General features: G+C 40.6%; 1 protein-coding gene across 1 annotated transcript in view; it reads left to right on the top strand.

The window, feature by feature from the left end:
• Positions 1–4,147: 4,147 nt before the first annotated feature.
• Positions 4,148–16,582, top strand: part of ccser1 (coiled-coil serine-rich protein 1) — a 127,581-nt gene continuing 115,146 nt past the window's right edge. The window contains exons 1-4 of the mRNA XM_083979110.1: positions 4,148–4,336; positions 10,135–11,155; positions 11,862–12,279; positions 14,576–14,760. Coding sequence (XP_083835236.1) covers positions 10,160–11,155; positions 11,862–12,279; positions 14,576–14,760 — 1,599 coding nt within the window. The 5' untranslated portion in view covers positions 4,148–4,336; positions 10,135–10,159. The remainder of the gene's footprint in view (positions 4,337–10,134; positions 11,156–11,861; positions 12,280–14,575; positions 14,761–16,582) is intronic.

Here is a 16,582-nt window from a genome sequence, read left to right as displayed (position 1 = left end):
CAGAGACTGGCGTATTTAGACTTGGCATGTATAATGTATGACCTACACATGAAACGATGACACAGAATATCAGTAAATGTGAAAGGTCTTTTCTACATACCAAAGTCTCTGTATCTGTTTTTTTAGTTGCCAGCTACGTTCAACTGTTAACGTGGTGGAATTGGCTGCAAAGTTAGTCGTCAGCCACTTTAAATCTTTGTTGGAATATGAAACGCCTTTGAGCTTACACTTGCGCTTCCTCTTTTGCCAGGTTTATGTTTATAGATAATTTTGCGTCTGTTAAATAATGGGTGATTTTTGTTTCTTTGGCTCACTTCTGTAACTATTTGTCTGTAGCAGCGTAGGTTTAGATGTAATCTTAGCGGACCTGAAAGAGCCTTGTAGCTACTTTTGAAGCTAGTGCCTTTGTGCCTTTTTTTTTCATTAGAAAATGGGTCACTTAGTTTGCTTTAGCAAGCAGATATTGGTGTGGATGCACAAGCATTAAGAAAATGATTATCAACATAAATACTGTATGTGGGTTTTTACTGTAGGCATAGTTTGATCACAGACACTGGTGTAAAATTTATAATGGTACTCATTCTGACTTGTTGTTTACCTATTTACTCTTTGTCACACAAAAAAAAACACTAACTTTTTCTCCTTGTCACAGTTATGTTCGGCTGTTTTTGCACAAAATGATTAATGAAGCCTCGCACATGATAACCTTTAAATTCATCACTACCTATTTAGATCACTACCTTGTTAGTGTTATTGGCACAGTTATTTTGTTTCACATCAGACTGTCGCACTCAAACACGTTCACCTTCACCAACATCAACCTGAATCCTGGAGCAGTTACTTGGATTTAAAAAGCCTCTCACTGTTTGCACTCTCACATCTGTTGCACAGAATGTGACTTTTAACATCATGAAACTAGCAGGTACCAGAATACTGTGTGCTTGTACTCAACATCAACATCACTTTGACAGAAGTCACTAATAATAACCAAAGCGTGTTGGTTGTGGTGCTGACATAAGTGCGACATACAGCTTTGTGGCCTCACAGCCTTTAAACTTTTAAAAAACTAAACAAAAAAATGGACAAAAAAAAACTAATTCAGGTTTTTACAGTAAGTGCTATCACAAAACACATTGTTCAGTACATTTTGCTACGTAGATCAGTTTACTTGCAGTGCAGACACATGAAGTGTAGCATCTTGGCATCTTGCTGTTGAGTTTGGCTAACGGGCACCTACATTGTTGACTGGCTTTGATCAAAGCAGCTCAGATATGTGAATCTAAGAGAGCACACTAGACAGACAGTTCGCTGGGCAAACACACTTGGTTTTTGTGTAGATGTGTATTGTATATGTGCCTGCACATAGGTTTGTTGGTACATTCATGTATATTTTGATTTCTGGAGGGTTAGGGTAACTGGTGTGTGTGCGTGTTTTCTCAGGTTTCTGGCCCTGACTGGGGCCCAATGCTACCTACCTCTATCCGTCAGGCCTGGAAAACCTTAACTACTCTGTACCTTGTCCCCACAGAAACAAGTTTAGTTTAATTTACAGCATTTGTCCATAAAGGTTCAATATATCCGCCTTCTCTTTAAATGTCAAATGATAAGCTGATTTTTCAAAATGTTTGATTTTAACTTCCATGTACATATTAATCCAGAGTATATTATTTTTTGTGAAATAAAGTACATCTTAACTGTTCATGTTATTAGTTGGTGTTTGCTTGTGGACATGAAAGACATGTGCATCACTATTGATGGAAACAACTGTTATCTTGTTCAGCTGCATTTGTCAAGGGAGTGTGTTTTGAAATGGTATTAACTTTTTGTTCCTGTGTGTGGTGTTGGTTCAGTTATTCAGTTTAAAGGTTTTGCTTATAGCACATTTAGCACATAATGGGTTTTCATTTTGGCTTAAAAAACACTTAAATTAATGTTCTTACATTTAGCTGGACATAAATGTCTCAAATGAAATATTGGATCTCTATGACGGTGTGCATATTTTGTCTTGCATGTGTTGCTCTAAATTATTTTCACTCCAAACCCTGATTCCTGCATTTTAAAAACTGATTCTTTCAACATCTCTAAACAATGTCTGTGCATTTATGAATCGGCAGAGCAGCTTTGACGGGTTTTATTTCTGTCACAGAATGTATTCATGAGATTTGCAAAACAAACAACTGAATGTGTTTTTTGTTTTTAAAGGTGGTTTCCTTCTACCAATTTGTCACAGCACAGTTGTATGTAGTAACAGAAACCTGTGAAAAGGCTCGTAATCTCAAATGCTTTTCAGTAATGAATTTAGAACCAAATATATTGCTGGCTGTCAATCTAATCTCAAGCTAGCACTTTAAAAAAAATCTGTAGCATGTCAGCAAGTGTTTGGCTCTGCAGGTGTGTATAATAAATGTGTGTGCAATATTTAGCAGGCTGTAGGACAGCGGAGAACAGTTTAGATACATGTAAGTCTGTGAAGACAATTTGCACTGTTAATAGTTTATAGTTGACCGTGTGGTTTTAAATTGCTTGTTCTTGATTTTGAAAAAAGTACATTTTAAACACTAATTGATTTGTAGTATCAGTCAATATTTTTCTGAACTCTAAATTAGTGACAGTGCATTTGTCTGTTTGTTTCCTCCAGGGGATTTGAATGTGGTGTGTAAGTGGTGGGTTTCTGTATGTGTAGTATGTAAAGATGTGGAAATACCGTTCTTTGCTCTGATTCCTGGAAATGCTACATTTATAATTTACTGTGTGGGGGTTTCATCAAATAAAACTAGTGTGTTTTTAAATATATTTGGTCTCTTTAATTATATTAATGCAGTTGTTTTGTTGGTCTTTCGTACATCTCACAGCTGTGTTACCATTTTGTAACTTCATGCCACATAATTCCTTGTGGTTTGCTCATAGTTGATGAAAGCTGTTGTACATAAATCTGCAGTGTGACCACAGATCTTCCACATTAACACATCTGGGCACTATAGAAAAACTGCAATATCTATCCATTTATCAAACTAAAATACTTCATCTTTTAAGGTAGGCTGTGTTTAGTATTTTTTGTCTTGCACTACTTCTTACACTAGGACTAGGTCACTTTCAAGAGTACATCACACACTGAAAAAAATGAAAGTTTAGAGCAACAGAATTTGTTAATCTCTGGTGCTGTCTTTACATCGATTTATTTTCAAGGAAAAAAAAAATTGGAATATCCACTATAGATTCTTGTTGCTATTGCTACTATTTGATATGCAGACTTGTAACTCTTACCTAGAAGACTAAATGCCATACTTTCAAGTTGTTCACATGTTGGTCCAATTTTGTATTAAATCTTTTGCCTCGATACTTAAAACTTGGCTACTCTTACTTGAGCACATTTCATTGTTACATTACTCATGGCAGGTATTTACCTCAGTTCCCTAATCTCAACATCATGGTGTCAGTCAGAGATCACAGAGGAGACATACTGTATGACACTTAACTGAGAAGAATGGCCACAGTACTACTTTGAACTAGGCATCGTTAGCCTCATAGCATAATTGCCTATGTCATATTTGAACATTTTTGGGAAAAAAAAAGTAAAAACACAATTTCTAGCAAGCAGAGTCAAAAAGATGACTTAGAACACTTTTAGAGTTCAAAATCACTATCTGCCTGATTGGTTGAGGACATAGCCAATAAGGCAAGGTGATGCAGCAGTGGTAGGAGAGGAAAGTTAGGCAGATATCTCAATTTGGCCAAAAAATGACTTAGGCAATTATGCTATGAGGCTAACGGCATAATTAATCATTAGTAAACTTTACAAGTAAAAATTATTCACTGCATTATGTTTTTGAAAGCACCCTCTCTTTACTTGTTGATACATGGCCTTTAATGTTACAATAGCCTACAATTAAAGAGAAAATTGACAAGACTTCATGCTCTTACATTTAGTGGGCTAGTATAGTAAGTATTAGAGGAGTCATTTAATTATATCTGCACAGATTATATTTAGCAGAGAAGGTATGAATTATCCATCATCCATCCACCTGCTGAAGGATGCTGAGCTGTGGGAGGAGGAGGAGGAAGAGGAGGAGGAGGTAGCCTACGTCACGCTCTGGCCCTGTCGTCGCAACGCGGAAGAGAGGAAGGAGGAAAAGAGGCTCCACGTCACTGAGGTGTAACATTGGCGTCAGTGCCACACAAGGTGCTACCTCAGTACGGTCTCTCCATATACCATTGTGCAATTACAGAAACCCTCATGTAGGTAGTCTAATAACAACGTATGTGCGCAGAGCGAAGACACCGCCGGCTGTTCCTGCGCTGAGCGGCCTCGGCTCCGACACCAGGAATCCGCTAAAAGGTAACGTACGGTGCGGGAGATGAGTGTGTGTTTGTCCGCTGCCTGCTAGCCTGCTGCCCGTCTGGAGCTCCGCCACAGCACCGCGTCTCCTCCTCCTCCTCCTCCTCCTCCGGACACCGGTGACCTCTGTTGCAGCTCCAAGAAAGAAAACAAGCAAAACAAACCGATACACCACATTGTATTCATTTTATGTCTGTATTATCGGCGGTGTTTATTCGCAGCGGCTGAGTGTGAGTATATTGACACAGCTAGCTTAGTCTGGGTTTAAGCTCTGCAGGCTTCAAAGCGTTGCTTCGGTTTGACAGTTGTTGGTGTCCCGCTGCTGCTGCTGCTGCTGCTGCTGGTTGCATGGATCTGCGCATCTCGTCTCATTGCAAACGGTATCATCAAATAACCATAGGCGGACTAAATTATTAAATTAAAAAGCAACCGGGCCCACTGAACAGTTGTTGCACACAAACTGGTGGTGATAACAGTAAAAGCACACTAACTACAACACATGCTAAGGCCCACTGTTGTGATTTTGTTGTGATAGACGCTCTGTAAAACGTGGAGCAGCCTAACTAAAGCCCCTTGTGACTATAATGACAAGGTGCCACCACATCAGCAGCCAGGGAAATAACGTTGCTGTAGGCTACATATAGCCTAATACCCAACAAATAAGGACACATTTTGAAAAGGGCCATGTGGATCAATACCCAAGAGCTGGGGCTATCAGTGGATTAAACACAGTCCATCGACATGAAAGCAATCGATTACTCATTTTTAAAAATCAAGCAGAAGTAGTGAAAAAAAGACAAATGAATTCTGTCCAGTCAAAAATAGTTCTACCTCTATTTGTGTATGAGTGCAGTGACAGCCTCTGTTCAGAGAAGTCACAAAATTAACACTAGAAGCTGTTTAAACATGTATGTGATAAAGTCATTAATAGTGAGTATTAGGCCTATAACATACATGCATCATGCAGGAGAAATTAGTTAAATGTCATTTTTTTTATTTTTAAAGTCTGAGTATTCAGAATATCCTGGCTCATTAATAATGCATTCACCTCATAAATCATGTCTTATGAAAGCATAGCAGTGGCTATAAAAAAAGGCAATATTGTTTGTCCATTAATGATCCTTATTTTCATCATGACCTTTACAATAACACTGACCACTTATTTTACCCCTTAAAATAATTCAGACTTTCTGGGTTTTGACCATTGGTCAGATAAAATCAAGCAATTTCAATATGTTGGGCTACTTGGGCTTCAGGGAATAATTATAATACTTTGACATTTAGTATTTTTTTCTCCTCCCCTCTCCTCTTGTTTCTCCCCCTTTCCTCCCCCCTCTTACCGCCCATATCATTTCACTGCAATGATCTTGTATTATTGTATGTGACAAATAAATTATCTTGATAAATGCTCTTGATGAAACACTCAATTGGTCAGTAAAGAAAATAAAAGTCCGACCAGTTGATTATGTAGTGTATAGTTTTCATTTGTGGTCTGCCAATTGAAACTGATGCACTGTTTGTACAGAAGGGAGAAGTCATTATTCCAGCATGTGCAACGGTATAATATGATATTCTGTGATCGCAGTGATCAATATTTATCTCATACCCCCCATCATGACATCATGTTATACTTCTATACAACTTACATCAGTTCAGTACTATGACTTGTAGCCTGCTATGAATTTAAACTTCGATCGATAAGACCGACTTCATGCAGTAAGAATGTCTGTGAGGTCACTGTCTATTACCGTACATACTTGAGCTGCCACAGACGTCTTTGTCGAAGTGACGTTATTGTATCCTGTCTTACTGGTTGGTTCAACTGTTGTCCTCTGTTGTGTTGCTTTCTTTTCCTATTTACTGTGTGCCCTGTAGTGTATAGGATCTCAAATTATCTCAGTTGACTTGTTGTCTCTATATTTCCTGCATGGCATGCCCTCTAACTATGATGTAAGCATGATCACGTGTAATGAAAGTGCATGATGTGTTTTGTCTATTTGCCCGTGTTCTCTTACAGCAGTACAATGACTTCTTTGGCACGGTAGATTTCTTTGTTTACGCCAACAGTATCCAAATGTCGCTGATGTTGATATTATGATATGCTAAGTCTGAATTTACAGAGGTTTCTTTCTTCAGTGGCCCAGAACTAGATGGTTGTCATGTGTAAAGGATAGCAATGCTTTTGTTGTGCCAGAGATTAGAGCTAACTTTTGTCATTTGAGTCCCTTGTTAAAAAAAGGCAACCTCTTTCTCAAGATAACATAACATGTTGTTTTGGCCACATGTCCTGGCCTGCATAGATAAGATTATGTCTGCCATGAGGGAAAATATTTTGAATGCATCTTTATCCAGTGAATAACACACAAGAAACAGACAAAGGACATGAGTGAGGTGATATGTCAGTAGGCTATATGAAGTAATAATAACTCAGTGGTCACTTGGTAATCTGATAGAAACACAATTTATGCTGTCTTTCCTGATCTTTTCTGGTCTTGTTATTGAGGTAGCCTACTCAATAATATTTTGGATATTTTGTTTTGATGACACAACCCTCTCCAATGTTGGAGCCAGGCTAATATCTATGAAAATCTACACCTTGCCAAAGAGTGTTTTGATGAGGATGTCTGTCATCAAGACACCGTGAAAGATTCAGTTTAGCATGTAGCTTTAAGCCAACACATTAAGCAGTAGCCCACGGGGTTGCCTGCCTCACATGTTGGTTTGTGGTTACTGTTGTGAAAAAGATCCCATTAGGAACCTGTTGTATGGGAAACACCCCACAGTTCACACCCTACACACACACCTTGTATTCTTCTAACCTGACAGATAAGCACGTGTGAGTGTAAAAATGCCCTGAGAAGGAGTTTGGACCTATACATTAGCCTTCTGATATAAATTACTGTATAAATACTGCGGGCTCAGGCGTTAGGGTGTGTTGATAAGACAGTACAAACTACAGTACACAGTAGTGCAGTAATAAAAGACTTCAAGCTAAGCTGGTTTATTTGACATATGGTGTGATCATTAAGAGCATGGCAGGGGGCTTCCCTGAACCCCTGGAGCTATTGATTTCAACGCAGTGCATTGCCAGCATAACTCATGCTTTGTATGTTCTGGGAAAGTCTTGTTTTTGAAACTGAAAAATAGAGCTACAGTCGTGCACAATAGCACAGCACTATTTTTCCTCTGTCGTTTAAGGAAAGTCTTACAAGGTATTGAACGGACTGCGAACTTTTGTGAAGAAAAAGATCAATGAGCAGACTAGCGGCATCTTTGTGGCTGTTAAGAACAACAATAATGTTATAAAAACAACTCTTAAGTTGTTGTCAGGACTAAAAATGTTAGGGTGTTACTGATGCTCCAGAGGCTTTACAGCATTGTGGTACTGATTGGCACTGTGCTGTTAACCAATCAATATTAGTGGCACTTGGCTCTCTCTAAACGAGGATAGAACCTATTGAAATATTCAGGACATGTAGCACTCCGGAAGCCAGCAGGTGTCTGCAAAGCTCAGAAATCTCCAGTCTCGTCCACTATAAATGGACTCGATTTATTTCAGTGAGTTTTCTAAGTCTGCATTCAAATGAAAGTCAGTCACACTCACAGAAAATCAAACTGGTTGCTCTGCACTGTGTCATTCAATACAGCATAACACCACTGCTGCGCTGCCTGCAGTAAACAGCAAAGAGAAGAGGAACTGAAATGAGTTTTGCTTCTCTAGCAGAGCTAACCTTACTTACTGTATTTCGCATTTATTGAACAAAAAGGAAGTAAACACCTGCTTCATTTAATGCAGAGCTACTATTCTTATGGGGGTTTTTTTTTTGTGAGAACTTTAGTCTGGACGGAGTTCATGTGAGGTAGCCTGCATGTGTTCAGTAGAGTTGCCTTAGGTCTCCAATGTACAACCCCAGATACAATTGAACTCACACCCATTCACAGTTGATCGGTTAATGTGAGCGTCAGGCGTCATGATCCACAGTTTAAAAATGTTTTCTTAACACTGCTGATGGATGAGGTAAAGAAAAGAAGCGCTCTCAATCTGTTTTAATCTCTGTGGAATCAGTTGGAGGATGTTTGCCACGTCTTAATGAGCTGTTGTCAGAGTGGCATGACCTGGTCAGATGGCTGCGTGGTCGTGTGAAATCTAACCTGAACTGAAAAAGGGAAATCTCAAATGTGTTTCCAAATGTTTGACGAGGCAGATAACTCAGAGCTTCACATCGACAGCTTGAAGGATGGACAGAGTGAGATATATGACTATATTTTGTTATATGTGAGTCAGTGTCATTTCTTTGTTTGCTGTTCCATCACAGTGAACGTTATTGGCCTCCGCGGTCCGTGTCAACATTTATGTAGCTTGTTTCACACGGAGGTGGCTCGGTATGAAAATAGGAACTCCACCACTGTTTATTTAGAACTTGATCAAATTTACTTTCAAGGAGGTGACACTCTCATAAGCCACTTCAGTAAAGGGTGTTAATGTAAGCTTATTACACAGAGATCGAAAACAAACACACTTCAGTGCCTCTCAAAGAGGCAGCTTCATCAACATTACGCCGACCACACAGTCACCGTTAGGTTCATTAACTGCAGAAAACAATGAAAACGTGAGTATTTATGCGAGTGAATGTCTCCTTTTTAATCTATAACTCATCATGCAGGACTTTGGTCTGCTCACATCATCAGTGAGACATTAACTCTGTCTGCAGTGTGTTTACTGAGAGGCTTGCTAAACAGTTACATCTCTGCAGCACAAACCTGCTCATTGTTCTGTCACTTTTCTATGCGAGGAAACTCACCATGAGGAAACTCACCGTAATAACTTTTTAGATTCAGTCTTATTGAAAACCAGCACATGCACCATACAGTACTACTACATAACTGTACCGTATGGGCTACCTGTGAGAATTTAGCTCTTTTCATTTCACTTTCCTTCACTCTCTGTCTCTCTTGCTCTCCCTCTGGGTCAGCTCTGTGTCTTCATAATTTAGCTGTCAGAGAAATGTTAATTGTAAGATGTGACCTCAACCCTCCAGGTTTTATACCTGCGGTAATCACATGCATGTACAGATATTAGATCCAGACTGTATTACAGCGTACTGTATGATCTTAGTGCATGAGCTGCGTGTGATTTTGTGTTGTGTTTTGAGGATGTTTCAGCTTGCAGGGAAGTGAACAAGTCAAAAAAAACTAGTTAAATGTGAAAATAATTCAGTTCCTCCTTTTGTGACCTTTCACATCATTGGTAGCATTAGCCCTGTATTTATTCTTATCATGTGTGGTGGTTGTGCCCCAAGCAGAGCTGTACCTCTTTGCTATGCTGGCTGTATTTACCAGTTTGATAACCACTTTATATGGAAAGAAATTGGGGATGAGTTCATGTTTTGGCTGTACACATTTTGTATGCAGATTTTGGTTTGAAATGCTTTCATCATACAAACAACTTCACGGGGCAATAGTTTACAAGCAACAGGGGCAGCGGCACTACTTTTGTTTACAATGCATTACTAATGCCTGAATATCCAAAAACCATCTCAACACACAGCTTGTAGTGGAGGTGTGGTTTCATTTTCAGTCACCTTGGACTCACAGGAATATTTCACTATTTTCTGATAAATTCTAATCAATCAATCAGTTAGGGGTTTTAATGTAATCAAGTCTACAACCAAGAGTTGCATGGTTAAACTGTTCAGACTTTCAGAATTTAAAACTAATGACCAGATTTTCTTTTAGCCATATTTGATGTGTGAACCTGTTTTAATTTACATTAAATGTTTTTTTTTCTGTTTCCTCAGAGTGCTCCACTGCCTCAGCGTCTAAATGGGTGAATCAGGTTCACGCCGCTCCACACTTGTGTCCCGCCTGCCAATCTTCCGCCGCAGCAGCAGTAAGAGGCAGGAGTCCCTCCCCTCCTCTCCGTCTTCAGGCGGAGTGGGCAATGGCGTCCACACGTCTTCACCCTCCAGCACTAACTCCAGCTCTGGCAGCACAGGGAAACGCCGGAGTATTTTCCGTACTCCATCTCTCAGTTTCACAGGTAAAAGGAACAGTGAGCCCCGTGTCCAGCCAATCAACCTAAACCTCACACCTCCGCTGACACAAGGCACTGACGCAAATGGAAATAACCAGCAGACGATAACAACGTCGGCCTCAACAGGGTTCAGTGAAGGTGGTGGACGCCCCAAGTCACGCCACTCTTTCGGGTTCGGCAGCCACAGGCAGAAGAAAATCACACGTTCTCAGACTGAGGATTTTGACAAAGCGTCGTCCTCGTCCTCAGCAACCAATCGAAATGTGTTTATAAACTGCATCAGTGGCTCAGGGGCCAATGAGGGCGACGACTCGGGGTTCCTCGACGACTACAGCGCAGGCAGTAATAACAAACGGTCATCACGCCAGAAGAAGCAGCTGCTGCCCAAATCTTTCTCGGCTCACCACCGCTTCTCCCGGACCTCGGATCACCACAGACCTCCGGAGGTGAATCTGGAACCTCCGAGCTCCACCGATCCGCCCGTCACTCCGGGGGCAGGAGGGCTCACCCCGGGGTCATGGCCAGGCGAGTTGCTTGGTGCCGGCGGTGAGAGCTCGCTCCAGTCCCCAATGATATCAGAGGACCGGACCACCGCCGTCACCCCTTCAGAGTTCGTCCCCATCACGGAGGATTCTGTATCAGAGGTTGACGCTCTGCCGGCTCCCAGCCCCGCGTCTGGTTTAGCTCCTGGACCTGTGTCTGCGCCCGAGCCGGCTGCTGACAGCAGCACTCCACCTGACCCTCCACCTGCTGAGGTCTTCAGCACGGCTGTCTCTACCTCCCAGGTAGATTTCCCACATATACACCCTTAAATCAGTCTTTCAGAAATATCTGTTTTGAAAGTGAAGCAGATTTCATAGTAAAATTTCAACTTTTTACAAGCATACGAAGTCCCAACAATCAGTCTGCTTGTACATACTGTATTCAAACAGGAATTCAGTCTGCTTGTACACATTCAAACAGGAATTTATTTGTAAAAAAGACTGAAGTTATTGCTTTAGGAATTGAAAAAAACAACCACAAGTGCCTTTGAATGTCAAGAACAAAACCCCATAAAGGGAGAATATTTACGACTGCTGTGTGGAAACTGTGAAATGTAGCATAAAAATTGAGCACTGGGCATGAAACGTCCTTTTTATTGAAAGAGCTAAGGCATGAAAAAGAAAACCTTCGTATGTCTGCGAACAGCCCTACATATTTCACACCTTTGTGCTCTGAACCTTTCTTCCCTCAAAGAATGTATTTTATTTTATTTCCTGATAGAGGAGGGAGCTCCAGAAAGAAAATCATTTACCCAGTATTACAGTTGCAAAGACAAAGCTCTTTACTTAGTCCATTGAAAAGTAAATACAGCATGACTGTGCTTTCTGTACATAGAGGTATCCCACTACTAAATAAAGTGGGTTTACTTATTTTTCAATAATTATGTTTTTGGTTTATTAGGGGCATGTTTTGTTTTTACACATACTCAATACAATGTTCTCCCCTCAGGTTTTTTTCACCCCAGCTCAGTCCAGCACTGAAAAACCCTTACTTCCTGACACCAGCACAGCCAACAACACAGACTACGAGACTGCCGTGTCCCTCTCAGAGCCAGAGACAGCTGTACCCTGCCTGCCCCCGCAGGAACAATCACTGGAAGAGAGGAAGGAGAGGGAGGAGGAGAGAAAGGAAGCGAGGGAAGAAGCCTCAGCACAGGAGAGGAAGGAGCTGGCGGAGGAGAGGAAGGCGGGTTACCTCACAGAGACCACAAGCGAGAGCGAGGCATGTGTGGTGCGCAGCGAGGGCTGTCACTCAAACCCAGAGCAGTCAGAAAGGAGGGCGAGAAACACTCGCTCTGTGCAAGAAAGAGGAAGCTTCTGCGGCTGCCACGAGCCCAGAGCATCTCACTTGAGGAAACCGCACGCAGGTACTGTACGAAACTCATGCAAACAGCAGCAGGTAAACCACAGATTTACATGGCCACAGCAGCCACTGACACAGTCATACCAAAGTGTACAGTGAACCAAGATGATGTTGCACGATAACAGACACACAACCGTGACTTTCATACTTGTTTGACATTCCTTGGCGATTAAATTCTTGATTAGGTATGTTATCTTGAAGGAAGCACCAGTAGTAACCTCTGGCTGTGCTATGATGTGAGTGTAGCAGCTGGGTTCACTCCTACATGTAGCCTGTTGCTCACTAGTATGACTCACACGGTTTCTTTGTTGACTGTGGACGTCCTTTTCATTCCATTCTCTTTTAGCTTTACTTGTACACATAAGTATTTCCGATACTAATGACTCATGTTTGTGATTCAGGGAGGAAGAGTTGACATGTTGGTATTTTCCTGAGATGAACAGTGTATTTAAAGACACCCCGAGGAGTTTGCTTTTGGTTATATAAGATTATCATATTAATGTGGATGAATCTGCGTTACCCACACTTTGTTAATGGGTCCATTTTCAATAAATATATCGTTTTGTCTTTATAGTTATTTTGTTATTTATTTGTTATTATTTAGTGGTTGGCTCGCCCAGCATTTCCTACTTTCGGTTTCCCGGACACTGCCCGGCGGGTCATGGGAATAACTCCGCCAAATCGCCGTTTATGGTCAGAATTGAAACCTAGTTAAATGAGAATCAGAGTCGTGTCATGTCTCACTCAGCTTGATGATCCGTACTAAATGACTGGTTTACAACGTAGTGTTTTCTCCAACTCCCAAATTCGTTAGTTCCTCAAGCTTTTGAGAAAAGTTGCAAATGTTTCCAAACATTATAAACGTGACAGTTTTTACAGCTTAAAAGTGTTTTGAAACTCTTACAGCTGTCATTCCCTCCAGCAGACTTCTGACTCACAGTTAATTTGAAAAAATACCCTCAGTCTAATAAATCAGTGCCAGCTGTGGGTTAACAGTAGTGAAACAGTGTGTCATACTGAAAATTTGTTCCCTAGCCAAAGATGATTTGTTACCGCCCCCCTCACTCCCGCTCCTGTGACTTCTGCTGCAACATATTGATGAGTAATTTAATTTTTTTTTGTAGCTGAGGCTTACTCAGTAATGAAAAAATCTCCCTAAATCTGCAGCAAGTTTCCATGTCTGTTCACAATTTATTTACCTTATGTCAGACTTTGCAGCATACACTAAAAAACTTCACAAATCACAGCATAACTAGAATTCACCAACTGTGTAACTGCAAATCAGAATAAGTTCACTGCAACTGACGATTGCATATTTTCCAATGATGAAATACATTTTCTTAATGCCAGATGAAACTGTGGAGACGTTCATAAACATTTTGGAAACAGATAAATGTCATCAACCATTGAAATACTATAAACATAAAATATTAAATTATTTTTGAAACTGCCACTGCAACTGCTGTGGTGTACTTTTAAAGTTGGCATGGTTACAGTTTCATCTGCCAGGAAACACTTATTGCTGTATTAGTTGCCTGGTTTGACGTTGTGAGCACACACACACTCTCACACATGCTCATTGTGTTGCAATGCATGCCTGCAGGAACGTAGCTGAATATTGATTACAGTTGGTGAATTCCTAGCTTCCAGACGGTGCAAATCACAGACTTTCCGCGGTGATAACAGGGTGGGCCTGTCTCTCACACTCCGCAACAACATCTTTTTTTACCATATTCATTTTAACAAACATTGTCACAGGCCTCTGTTATGTTGCCTCCTGTGAACTATAGGTCTGATCATCTATAGGGTGGTGTGAGTTTCTACTGACATGACTGCCGATAGCCATGGTAATCATACGGCTTCTTCACTGTTTTGTTGCTCAGTGCAAATGCAAATATCTCACATATTTCACAAGACCAAATATAAGAAAGAAAACAGACACATGCACATGGAGGAAATTGTGTGTATTTGTAGTTGTGTGTGTGTGTTAGAGAGGAAGAGGACATGAAATGCCAATATTTAAAAATGTTTTATAGTTTGTCACCTAGTGGGAGGACATTGTATTTTGTGTTTTCGCAGCTATCTATTAATGGATCAAAATAGAGCACTTAAAGCAATTCTCTGTTCATCTCAAGACTTTTGTCCCTGAAATTATTCTTTATTTTGTCTCATTGTTACAAGCAAATGGGTGGCATACAGTTCAGATTTAATTGTAAAACTGAAAACTTAAAACTTGAATTCATCTTGTCTTTTTGTCTGTCTTCCTTTGTGCCTTTCCGAATTTTCTTTCCGTCCTCCAGCTTCTCTGTGCAGCAGTGTCAGTCCCTATCATGAGGTGATGCGGATGGAAAGGCGTCTGCGCTCATCGTCTGAGGGTGCAGGTGGGCCTCGTATCCATGGAAACCACAGAGATGCCCCGGGCATGGAGGGATGTGGTCTGCTCAAACACAGAAACAACTCCTCTTCATCCAAGCTGGGGAGTCTGGTAGGTCTTGAGCTGTGTGTGTGTATTATGTCTTGTTATTGAAGCATCTTATTTCTACACACACTCTCCAATGTGTGTTTTGCTATGTGAATATGACCTAGAACTAGGCTATTGAAAGTACTTTATGAAAGGCAAGGAAATGCAGTAGGACAACATTAAAAGCATGATGAAAAGAAATAGCCAATCTATTTAAATAGAGAAATAAAAATGAGGACCATGTATTTATTCATTTCCATGCAGCAAAGTACGTATTAACCAGTGGTTTCTTCAGTCTAGAGCATATTTCTTTCTTTGTGTGTGTAAATGTGCTATACATACATACATGCCTTTTGTGCATCAAGGTAAAAGGAACCATACAGGAGTTTTTGTTATTAGTGAGAACTTGAGTTGCTTGCTTAAATAAGCAGTGCTAGCTTTACAGACATTCATAACACCCTGAATTGAGAAAACATAGTATTATGCTAGAACTCTTAGATAAAATATGGCTCATACCACAATGTCAGTTTCATAGCGCTTGACCCTCAAGTGACCCTTAAAAGAAGCCTTTAAAAGTTTAGCAATGTTTTACTAAACAGTGCGTTCAGTAAAGTGAAGTGTTGAGTAGAATAGTAGAACAAAAATAAATCGAAATCGTAGCCTCATCAGTTTTTTGGGCCTTACAGTCACTCTCTCCAGAGAGTAAATAACTGCAGATGTGGCCGTTGTGTAAGGTTACACACAGTTATTTAGTACTGTATGTCCAAAAATTTGAAAAGAGACACCATCGACTCCAAGCAGTTTTATCGAGTTGCTATTTATTCCCACTTACAACTCTACATCAAGGACAAGGATAATAGTTTCCTCATAGAAAAATCTGCCACTTGATTACCAAATTGCCATTGCATCACTACAGGAAGAGCCCTGCCTTTAAATGGGATGAAAAGAGAGGATGTAATTGGGCTCAAGTGCAACCAGCTGCTAACATACTCCCTTATTATACTGTAAAATAAGGGATCTTTCCTAATCTCACCCCACATGCCTCTGGCCATGAAAATACCAAGAGTGTGCAGCGTGTGCAGTGGGCACAGTGCTCTCAACTGTGCGTTGGAGTTGCTACATTTTCACTTTGATTAATAGATAGAAATTCAGGATCGAGATATACTGTATCTTAAACTCAGATTGAGATAGACAGGTTATTTAATTGAATGTCAAAGAGACCTGAATGAGAAATTTCACACAACAACAAGTGGGACCTCATCGTGTCTCTCTTTAAAAGAGTAATTCTGTATTTTTGTGTACATGAATTTGAAAGACACAAAGTGTGGTTTCTTAAGTTTGAAGCTCTTAAAGGCAAAGCTTTGAAGTTAAGCACAGTGCAAGTGTGTGTGGATTAAGCACTCTGAAAAACTTCCTCAGTCATTGGTGGGATTTAATCCTGGCTGTTAGCTTTGGCTGTCTAACAAACATTGCACCCGTCTTTGTTGATGCATGCTGTAGCTCTTTTGTTTCTTCGGATAGTCTATCCAACACACACGAGGAAGCTCAGTGGGAGGAAAGCTGGTCTGAGTCAATCCCATTTATTTTACCAGGGACTATAGGCTATTACCGAGAGATTAAAAAGGGCAAGGATATACACAGCACGTTCCTATGTACTTTACAGACTGCACATGCTTCAGGACATACGCTTCTCCAAACGTAGCATAATCTCTTCCTTTCCTGCTCCGGGCCCATGAAGAGCCCTTCAGGGGCCTGAGTCATGGAGGAAAGGAAGCAGCCTTGGAGAGTATATTAAATTATGTAGTGCTACTCTTTTAGCTACATAGAAGTTTTTGGTTTGGAGTGG

This window comes from Trachurus trachurus, assembly GCF_905171665.1.
Source record: "Trachurus trachurus genome assembly, chromosome: 9".
NCBI classification, from domain to species: domain Eukaryota; kingdom Metazoa; phylum Chordata; class Actinopteri; order Carangiformes; family Carangidae; genus Trachurus; species Trachurus trachurus.
This window is presented reverse-complemented; position numbering and strand designations above follow the sequence as displayed.